The sequence below is a fragment of the Copadichromis virginalis genome, linkage group LG16 (genome assembly GCF_057382275.1).
Source record: "Copadichromis virginalis isolate Kocher_CV1m ecotype Utaka linkage group LG16, C_Virginalis_male_GT1.1, whole genome shotgun sequence".
NCBI classification, from domain to species: domain Eukaryota; kingdom Metazoa; phylum Chordata; class Actinopteri; order Cichliformes; family Cichlidae; genus Copadichromis; species Copadichromis virginalis.
This window is the reverse complement of record NC_140633.1, coordinates 14,996,416-15,007,584: the sequence shown is the minus strand read 5'-3', so window position 1 is coordinate 15,007,584 and position 11,169 is coordinate 14,996,416. Positions and strand designations below refer to the sequence as shown.

The following is an 11,169-nucleotide window of genomic DNA, read 5'->3' as shown; positions in this document are numbered from 1 at the left end:
ACAGCTGCAGGAGAGAGAAATCATGTAAATGTATTTTCTCGGGTGTAAATCACCCAGCGATAGTGTTCTAGGGTTAATAAACCTCGGTGAAGCAAAATGTCTTGTGCTTAAGACTCTACATGAAAGTTAAAATATATATGTTCAGTGCACATAGATGTAGAGTGTATATAGTTACACATATATAGTTATATAGTTATACATATCACACAAAAATCCACCACAAAACCTATACTTTGTTTCATGCGAGAACTCCATTCAAATGCATGTAGCAGTGAGAAACACACTGTCTTGGCAAAAGAAAGCGTTTTTGTACAACTTCATAAAGATAGCTATAACTTTTGATAGAAGACTCAGACACACATATTTATGGCTTTATCCTATACAATTCAATATCCCCGTGTTGGGCAAACAGGTTTTAAAGCTGTGTGAGCTAAGATTTTCAAGTATTCACAAAAATGAAAAACTATACTCTGTTCTTTTCTAGAACGCCATTCAAATACATCTAACAGTAAGAATTGCCTTGTCTGGGCAACAAAAGGTGTTTTTGTACAACTTCATAAAGATAGCTATAACTTTTGAAAGAAGACTTTGTAGTGGCGATTCCTTTTGTTTGGCCAACCAAACATCCTTTAATCCACAAGCCACTGCTGCACTGACATAAGATCTTGTATGCAGGCAAAAGAGCCGACTGTCCAAACTTGAAAGTTGCATTCCATGGTTTATTTATCCAGTTTGGAAAGCAATAACAAGACCATTTTTGTTGCTTCCTGTTGCTTCTCCTGCTCTGGTCAAAGAAAACCATAGTCCCACCCCAGTGCATGCTGGTCCTATACCAATCGCTTTATTTATAGAAAAAAATTGCACTACAGTTCTTCCTGGCTGACTTAACGAGATAAACAACAAAACAAACCCAAACAATGAAGCAAGTATTAACCTACAAATAAAACTTGTGAATAACCCAAAAATATAAGTAAACCAACAACAAATTTTAACAAATTTCAAAATATTAACAATAAAGAACACATAGCTCCAACAGACTCAGACAATATTATTTATGGCTTAATCTTATAGGTGTTTTTGTACAACTTCATAAAGATAGCTGTAATTATTGAAAGAAGACACAGGCAAACATATTTATCCATGAATACTATAGAATTCAGTACCGTTGTTTGCAACCAGGATTTGCAGCTGTTTGACCTAAGATTTTCAAGTTATTCAAGAAATGAAGAAACCTTTCTCTTTTGGCGAGAAAGATAACTTATAACCTACTGCGAGTGCATGTAATCCTACATAGCAAGCAGGTCTGGCCCGGATCTGGCATCAAGCCGGCACTGCTGGTTGACTTCTAGCATGGTAAGCCATATGTCATCCAGATATGAGCCAGGTCTGGCAATGATGCCACTGTTTTTGCGCTGGCATGCCACATCTGGCCCGATTGTGGTTTGGTGCATGCCCATAGAAAACAGGTCTTCCCTGGATCCGGCATCAAGCTGGCACTTCTGACTGACTGGTGTCATGGCAGGGTGTATGTCAACACTGGTTCTCTATACAGAGAATTAGCCTGTTCTGGGCAGGAAAATCAGAATCAAAATCCTTAATTGGTTAGCTAATGCTACCATCAAGTAGTTTCAGTTTTCCAAAGAAAATGTGTATAATTGTTATTGTTTATGAAAGAAAAGTATCCTGATATGCAGCATTAATTATGATGTTTGCGAACAACACCAACACAAAGATTGTGCAATAAGCACAAACTAGAGGAATATATATAAAACAACAGAAAGGCACACGTTGGAGAACAAAGTACTTGAAAGTTGTTCAAAAGACTTGGTCTGAGTCTGTAATTTGTCATTTATAACAAAATTATTATTCTGTATGCTGTTTTAAAAAGTGGTTAATAATAATAATGACACATATGATAATATGTGTTTTACCATTAGCGTTTAGCTTTAGTTTCCTACTTTCTTGGAAATTGTATATGGGCTCTGGTGTAATCTAGACTCATTTATGATCAGTTTCTCTTTTTAAAATTAAAATAATAGAATTGTGATCTAGCCAATCAAAATATTGAATCTGTAGTTTGTCAGTTTTACTAATATCCTTTCAGATGGACCATTATAACTGGTGGTGCCGCCTTTTGCCACCAAACTGTCAAATAGCACCCATTGTGCAACAGTCCACGCATAGAACAAGCGTATCGGTGGGCGTGGAAACCCTCATCAGATGGACAATCACCGCTTTCAGACCTACCCTTCTGCGGTGTGGATTTATCTGATTGGCGTTAAATGTTTTCCGCTCTTCTCTGATTGGCCAAGACTCTTGCCAATGAGCTCGCGGAATAGAAACTGGCACCTAGCAGCTAGATACGCCGTCTTCTCCGGCAGGTCATCGTTCGGCTTCCTCATCTCTGGTTGTGTCGTGGATCTTAAACTCAATACGGTAGGCGTTTGTAGCACTGAATTAAACAGCGCTTACTGCAGAACACAATGATGGCGTCGTGCAGGAAAGAAAGAAATACTCGGCGGCTCCTTCTTTTTTTGTTTTTGTTGCTGCTGCTGGCATTAGCCGTCATCTGTCCAAAGAAAAATAAAAGGGGGGTAGTGACAAAGTTGAAGTAACGCGTTTTTCTGTTTGCTTTGCTATGAAATACACTTTTGTGTCGGCTGTTCATTCAAATTAAATTGCGGGTAGCTTAAGCAAACCGACATAGTGGCCATTCAGGCCTGATATCCTCAGCCAACACCTCCTTCCTGGTTTCATGTTTCAGATTGTTATTTATCAGATTTTTTACCTTGTCCTGTTAGTGCTCTGCATTCCTTCTTTGCTTAACTCAAGTCGCTTCTTCTTTAAGTGAACTTTAGGCGAGATTATAAAATGAAATCTTTGAAAGTTGTGAAATCGTCTGTTGTGAAACACCACCAATAAGGTCTTTTCAACCGAGATTATTAAAATAACAATGGTAATAACAAAAATAATAACCAAGGAGGTAATCCCCCCCCCCCCTTTTTTTTTTTTTTTTTTGGCCACTGGGATAATTGAAGAGGGTTATTATGGATTTACGCCGAGTCATAGCTCTGGATACTTTAAGCATCTTGTGAATGAATTCATTCATAGTCTACAGACCTTTTCCCCCCTCTTGGGTATCAGCATGTCATTTGACAAATTGTTGTGTAATAATAATCTCTCTCCAGTCACTTCAGTTATCAGAATAAGTGTCAGAGTAACTTATTTGTTTTTGTCTTCTTCGTGGTCATTCTATTGTGACAGATGTCTCCCAAGATCAAGGCTGGCTCTGTGGTGGAGATGCAGGGAGATGAAATGACTCGGGTCATCTGGGAGCTCATTAAGGAGAAACTCATCTTTCCGTACCTGGAGCTTGAAGTGCACAGGTGAATACACCTGTACTCCTACACTGTGTAAAGATCCCATTGTTCTAGCAGCTCAGTGCACTCAGATCGCTTACATTTAATGGTTTCTTTTTAAATATACTTTTGTTTACATGACAGTGGTGCAGTGGTAAGTACTCCCAGCAGGGATAGTCTTAGTAAAACAGAATCAAAAACGGAATTCAAGCAACACTTTCTGCATGCCTGGTACTTCTTGTTTGGCTTGAATTCTTGCTTTAATGCATCCCCCATCATTGACCTTTGCCCTGAAAATACATTCCCCCCCACCCAAAAGGTGTCTAATGGTTCAGCTGCAAAGCAGAATATACTAACTGCAGCTGCTACCTCAGAAAAAAAAAATCACCATTGCATTAAAAGCTATTTACAAAAGTCTTGTAATCAAGAAGACAATGAAAAGTTTCAACAAGTATTATTAAATCAAATGCAATGATGGGTGATATTGTAGATCAGAAATGTCCAAACAAAGTAATAACGATAATTGGTAGAATAACATCCATTTGCGTCATCGGTTTCTTAATTTGACCTTCCTCTACTTATCTGTTTCATGGACTTTGCACTGTTGTTAACCATCCACGATAGTACAATGGTTAAAAGTCCCACCACACAGTCAGGTGGTTCACTGGGCACGGAATTCTTGGAAGCACATAGTTTGGAACATGTGCAAGGTTTTCTGCAAAGATTCCAAAGAATGAACCTCATCGGTTCATTCATGTGGCTTGGATTTTCAGTTGAGGAAGGAGGGAAGTGGGTAAAAGGTCAAGGCCACTTTCATACAAAGCCAGCACACAAGATAATTGCCAAAGAGAAGTCTAAGGACACTGAGCTGGTTTTCACCCCCTCCTCTAACTGTTTGTTAAAGCTGTGAGGTTTCTCAAGTATAACAAGTGGAGCAAACCGATCCAGTTATGCTGGCAGAGTGCCTGGTTTCGTTGCACAACTGATTCCTTTTTTTTGCTTTCTTCGTGTTGCTTCGTTGCAGTGGCAGCGCCTAAAAGAAAATGGAACAGAGGGTTAATAGAAAGTCTCCTTCATAAGAATGCTGTGTCAGGGCCTGCAGGCAAGAAAATTGCCTTCATAATGAAGTGCAAAAAGCTCTGGCAGCAGTTCAAATTATTCCATAATCAGATTCACTTTCACCACTCATTCAAGTCATTCATGTCCTTTGACACAGTTATTGTGTTCCACATCACAGTAGGTGCACTTTGACATTCTCCGCTTTGCATTTCACTCAGCTAAATCAATAGCATAGTGTTCGGTAGTTAGTGCACTGGGGTCTGCTGCTAAGTTATGTGTAAATACTTGTAACGCTCATAGCATTCAGTGCCTCTGCTGCTGAGATTATCAATGTTCTCTGTGTGTGTTTGGTCCCTGTCTTCATTCTTAATCTCATACTCTAATTCTTAGAAGCACACAAATATTCTCAATTATAATTACTAATCAGTTATATTTACTAATCATTTGAGCCCTGTAGTAGTTACTACCACTAGCTCCCCAGTATAGTGGTTTACATCATACCCTAACAAGCAAAAAGAGGCAAAAACCCTTGGCAATGTGTGATGAAGGGCATTGGGCATAAAAGTTTACTAAGTCACACATGTGGAGCTGCGTCCTGGTGACACCTTGTGAAGGAGCAGCTAAAATGCTTAAAGTATTCTTTGCTTTTTGTACTAAAACTTTGAGGTTTTTATTGACAGTCTAGGTACATTTGCAAGACATTATAAATTATGTATTAGCTTTCTCTCGGCACCATTAATCATGTTCTCTTAATCTCTCCTTGCAAAGCTATGACCTTGGGATGGAGAACCGAGATGCAACTGATGACCGGGTGACAGTTGAGGCAGCAGAGGCAGTCCACCGTTACAATGTGGGCATCAAGTGCGCCACCATCACGCCAGACGAGAAACGTGTGGAGGAGTTCAAGCTCAAGCAGATGTGGCGCTCACCCAACGGGACCATCCGTAACATCCTCGGGGGCACGGTGTTCAGGGAGGCCATCATATGTAAGAATATCCCCCGCCTGGTGTCCGGCTGGACCAAGCCCATCATCATCGGCAGACATGCCCATGGAGATCAGGTACCCTATCGGTCCCACTTACTGAAAACTTTGAAGTATGCATGCTAAGGGGGGGGGGGGGGGGGGGATATATGATCTGTGAATCTCTAGTCAAGATTTCACACATCTCATGTAAATTTTTCAAAGTCTCCAAAAAAATAAGGTTGTAATTATAGAGAATTTCATTCCAACAGTATTTAAAAATGGCAACCTACAAATGAATATGTGACACATAGACACCTTTTTCCATCTTTTAAGATGTAAAACTACTCAGATTTTTGTAGTTTCATGTCGTGTATATTATTGTGTCAATAGGATGTTGAGGAAATGACTCAATGTCCTGTTCTAGAGTTAGTTTACTGTAGAAGTCTGTTTATGCCCTACAGATTTATAGAGCGTCTGTGAAGGTAAGCTGGCTCAGGCAAATTAGCATTTAGAAGGAGGTAGGGAGGTGACAATGAAAGAAAAAGGTGATAAGAACAAAGAGTCAAGCCTGTAGGAAAGTGTGTCCAGACATCACATTCATTTGCAAAGCCACACATTTATTCAAACCCTTGCATTAGAAGCAGGATGTGTATTCTACACCAAAGAGCAAAGAATAGTGAGTCTGTCTTCATCTAGTTTTAGTGTGAAATAGTATTTTCATGGCTTATGTTTTGGCAAAGAAAAATAATGCCCATAGTTTTCTGAAGTTTTCCAAATGAGGTTAAAATAAAATGTGTTTTAAACTAAAACTTCATCTTAATTATTGTTTCCATTTCGGAGGCTGCCTGTAATTTTCTACCACACTTCTGTAACTGCTCTTTCCCTCCGTCAGCTGATGTATGAGCTCAGGGAATTGACAGTTATATCAGACATTGTGTTAGGAGTGACTTGGTCAATAATTAGGTTTCATCAGCTGTCCTTTGGACCACAGTGTACCACCTCAACAGCCACAGAAGTAAATCACAGGTTGGTTCATGGTGCATAGCCAAAGTCAACAGTTCTGCTTCCAGTTGGGTGACGTATCAGATGGCTGCTGGTTACATAATATCTGTTAGATGTCAGAAAGAACAATGCTGTACACTCTGACTAGTCCTCTTTAGGTGTTTATGACAGTCTTTCTTGCTGTTATGGTATATGTTGGGGATTGTATCTTTTTTCTTACTCACTGTTCTACCCACAGTACAAAGCCACAGACTTTGTGGTGCCTGGGCCTGGGAAAGTGGAGATGACCTACACACCCGCAAAGGGAGAGCCTGTCAAATATGTCGTCCATGAGTTTGAGGGTAAGAAGCCTGTGTGTGTGTGTGTGTGTGTGTGTGTGTGTGTGTATGTATATATATATATATATATATATATATATATATATAAAAAACACCCAGCACGCCCCTGCGGGCGGTTTATCCTTCAAGCTCGGGTCCTCTACCAGAGGCCTGGGAGCTTGAGGGTCCTGCGCAGTATCTTAGCTGTTCCCAGGACTGCGCTCTTCTGGACAGAGATCTCCGATGTTGTTCCCGGGATCTGCTGGAGCCACTCGCCTATCTTGGGAGTCACCGCACCTAGTGCTCCGATTACCACGGGGACCACCGTTACCTTCACCCTCCACATCCTCTCGAGCTCTTCTCTGAGCCCTTGGTATTTCTCCAGCTTCTCGTGTTCCTTCTTCCTGATATTGCTGTCATTCGGAACCGCTACATCGATCACTACGGCCGTCTTCTTCTGTTTGTCTACCACCACTATGTCCGGTTGGTTAGCCACCACCATTTTGTCCGTCTGTATCTGGAAGTCCCACAGGATCTTAGCTCGGTCATTCTCCACCACCCTTGGGGGCATCTCCCATTTTGACCTTAGGACTTCCAGGTTATACTCGGCACAGATGTTCCTGTACACTATGCCGGCCACTTGGCTATGGCGTTCCATGTATGCCTTGCCTGCTAGCATCTTGCACCCTGCTGTTATGTGCTGGATTGTCTCTGGGGCATCTTTACACAGCCTGCACCTGGGGTCTTGCCTGGTGTGATAGACCCCAGCCTCTATGGATCTTGTGCTCAGAGCTTGTTCTTGTGCTGCCATGATTAGTGCCTCTGTGCTGTCTTTCAGTCCAGCTTTGTCCAGCCACTGGTAGGATTTCTGGATATCAGCCACCTCCTCTATCTGCCGGTGGTACATACCGTGCAGGGGCCTGTCCTTCCATGATGGTTCCTCGTCTCCCTCCTCTTTCTTGGGTTTCTGCTGCCTGAGGTATTCACTGAGCACTCGGTCAGTTGGGGCCATATATATATATATATATATATATATATATATATTTCCAAACCATTTACCACATACAAAAGGTCTGATTGTTTAAAATAAACAAATATTCTATTGAATCTACTCTTTACTGTCTCCATCTTATCATCAAGCTTCTCTGTAGTATAAACCCATATCTTGCATGTCCACCCCACAGAGTGTATATAAAACAATAAAACAAGGATTTAGAAGAGCTGACAGCTTGTTTCCTCCATATTTGTTTTATAGTACAGTTTCAAAACTAGCAAGTTTGGTAGAAAATTTAAAAAGTCTGTTAGTACAATTAACCTTATATTGTATGGGTTATATTGTGAAATACTGTGAAAGATGATATCTTTGTTCATGCTCTTGTAAATATTGATATGTTCAGGTTTAACACTGAATGAACTGAAATAAATTTTAAACGGAGTAAGAGGTAACACTGGTATCTTTTCTAGATTTTTCCAAGTTTGTCCAAGATTGTCTGCCTTTAAAGTCGATAATTCATGTGAATTTAGTCTGTCTGTATGTCTATTTGTTTGTGTCTATCCAGGCACAGGTGGTGTGGCCTTGGGAATGTACAACACAGATAAGTCCATCAGGGATTTTGCTAATAGCTCTTTCCAGATTGCTCTGTCCAAAGGCTGGCCTCTATACCTCAGCACCAAGAACACCATCCTGAAGAAGTACGATGGACGCTTCAAAGACATCTTTCAGGAGATCTATGAGAAGTAAGGACAGCACATGCACAAGCAGCTTATGCAAACATCCTTGTAGCAGACATGGGCCAGAACTGTGTTGTCCACCTTCTTGTGTGTTTCAGAGAGTATCGTGCTCAGTTTGAGGCCAAGGGCATCTGGTATGAGCACCGTCTCATTGATGACATGGTGGCCCAAGCCATGAAATCTGAGGGAGGCTTCATTTGGGCCTGCAAGAACTATGATGGAGATGTACAGTCTGACTCTGTGGCACAAGGTTGGTTTAAAAAGGAGGTTCAGATCAGAAGTTATGTGAAAAACCATGCAGAAACTTAAATAATAAAAGCCTAAAAAAATTGCAGTGTACTGTAGACTAATGATATTCAGATGTTAATGTAGTTTTTGGTTGTCCCTGTGTTTTAGGCTACGGCTCCCTGGGTATGATGACCAGTGTGCTTGTCTGTCCTGATGGACGTACAGTAGAGTCAGAGGCTGCCCATGGCACAGTGACTCGACATTACAGACTACACCAGCAGGGAAAGGAAACCTCCACCAATCCTATTGGTAGGCTCAGATTGTGGAAATGTGATCGTATGTGATTTTATCTCTAAGGTTATCTCTAGGTTAGTTATCTAATGCATGCTCTTTCACTGTGTGTCTGTTTCCTACAGCCTCCATCTTTGCATGGACACGGGGCCTGCTTCACCGGGCAAAGCTTGATAACAATGCCGAGCTGCGAGTGTTCTCTGAGGCGCTGGAGGCTGTTTGCATCGAGACCATTGAGGCTGGTTTCATGACCAAAGATTTGGCTATCTGCATCAAAGGCCTTGCAAAGTTAGTCATATGCAATGTACATTCATATAAGGATATTGTGCTGTTAGATTAGTGTGTAATTAGATCTTACAATACATTCTTGATACAGTCTCAGAACTTAGAAATAATCTATTAAAAATACATAAGAGTGGGCACCAGTTTGTGGAAGCCACCACATACAGTGACCGGAAAGGACAGCTCCATTTCAAAATGTACCTGATTGGGGCATCCGTAAATTAAAGTTTAATTCACTCAGGTTTATAAATATGTTTGAGCTCTTTTCAATATAGAGCAGTTATGCTTTTTCTTTCCTATAGTGTTCTGCTAAATATAAAATATTACAATGGTGGATGTTCAAGATTGTCTTTGACACACTCCAGAAACTAAGCATGCAGAAAGAACAAAACAAAGGAAAAAAACTCTTAATGTATTAAATATTCGTTTCATATATTTTACCTCTTACTATGATTTACTTTTCCATGTCCTTTTTTCCTATGTAACATAATCATAATTATTGGGTATTAATCAACCAAGTTTTGTGTGACGGGAGATGTGACCGTTCCCAACCTCTTAAGTATTGTTTGGCATTTCAAAAATGAGCTTGTTGAATAATTGCAGTGAATTTTTACTAATAGTACAAAAAGATGCAGACATATGCTTACGTTTATAGAGCCCAACTGTGGCAGAGCGTATGCTCACATAAGCCTTTAACAGCAGCTCAGTATGTCTGTAATAATAAAAAAAAATTTCAACACCATTCCTCGTCTTGGAAACAGCAACCACGCATTTATTCATATGAGAAATGGGCCTTAGATTTGATGGCATAAAGGAGCACTAAGTTGTTGCAGTCGAAACTTATTTTGACTACATAAATGCAGCCTGAATATTTGTCAAAATTAGTCATATTCGGTGATCTCTGAACTTTTGCAATACTTTAATGCTGACAGTCATCTGTTTTCTGACTCTGTTTGCAGTGTGAAACGTGCTGACTACTTGAACACCTTTGAGTTCCTGGACAAATTAGCAGAGAACCTGAAGATCAAGTTGGCAAGCCAGCCCAAGCTGTGATTTCATCTCCCAGCCTTCAAAGCAGTTTAACACAGACACATATGCATTCAGACACATGCTCACCCACAGAAACACCTACACAGTTACTGGAAGTTTGGGCCCCACCACCCCATGGAAAGGGAAGAGTGCACTCAGAATTCCAGGATTGACTCAAAGTCAGAGAGGGTCAGTCAAGAACAATGCCTTGTCCAGAAGAAAGCAGAATGGGGGCTTCTGATCACAACCTTGGGTTGCTACAAGATAAAATTACGCTTGTGACAGTGACGCTGGGCCGTGACCTGATATCTCAGTTCCCTTGTTTACCCTAATTGCACTCAGTTCCGCTGAAGTGATCTGTACCATGCAGGGGGACAGTATTGGTCTGAAAGAGCCTCTGGACCTTCACTGCCTTTATACATTTTGTCATCTGTTAATTCTCTTCATCTCTTTCACCTTGTAATTTTTTAACAATACTTCAGGCAAGAGTTTATGAAATAGTGCCAGAAAAACAGAGCAACGTCAGCCTGTATGTAACTAATGAAAATCTCTCTGCACTGCAGGAGAGTGACAATGCATTCAGTGAAGGTTTTACACTAATTGTACTATAATACACAGTTTATGATTTGAAAACAAATGATATTAAAGTACAATACTTGCTTTTAATTTCAGAATTTTTAATTGTCAGTTTTTAAAGAGCTATATTTATTTTTCCTCCTTTGTTTGTGTGTACATGTTTATGTGCTCCTCAATTTAGACCCAGTATATTAGATTATTAGATCTTGCCAAAAAAAGCCACATTAAAACTACCTATAAACATTACACTTATTCATTCCTGATTTGATAACTCATAATAAATGAGTTTTTCATTATTGAGTTATGGATTTTATATTTAAAGTCTATACTG

The 11,169-nt window shown here is 40.3% G+C and overlaps 1 protein-coding gene across 1 annotated transcript; it reads left to right on the top strand.

The window, feature by feature from the left end:
• Positions 1-2,307: 2,307 nt before the first annotated feature.
• idh1 (isocitrate dehydrogenase (NADP(+)) 1) lies at positions 2,308-11,138 on the top strand. Its single transcript, XM_085435521.1, has 9 exons — positions 2,308-2,436; positions 3,265-3,386; positions 5,187-5,478; positions 6,623-6,725; positions 8,261-8,438; positions 8,531-8,682; positions 8,829-8,969; positions 9,077-9,239; positions 10,193-11,138. The coding sequence occupies exons 1-9, from the start codon at positions 2,323-2,325 to the stop codon at positions 10,284-10,286; spliced, it is 1,359 nt and encodes a 452-aa protein (XP_085291647.1). The 5' UTR covers positions 2,308-2,322; the 3' UTR covers positions 10,287-11,138.
• The last annotated feature ends 31 nt before the right edge of the window (positions 11,139-11,169 follow it).

Bases quoted from the DNA above. Each gene is read 5' to 3' on its own strand.
- idh1 (XM_085435521.1), top strand. From the start codon at position 2,323: ATGAGCTCGCGGAATAGAAACTGGCACCTAGCAGCTAGATACGCCGTC. The intron at 3,387-5,186 runs GTGAATACACCT...CTCCTTGCAAAG, and splicing joins CTGGAGCTTGAAGTGCACAG to CTATGACCTTGGGATGGAGA. The intron at 8,439-8,530 runs GTAAGGACAGCA...TGTGTGTTTCAG, and splicing joins TTTCAGGAGATCTATGAGAA to AGAGTATCGTGCTCAGTTTG.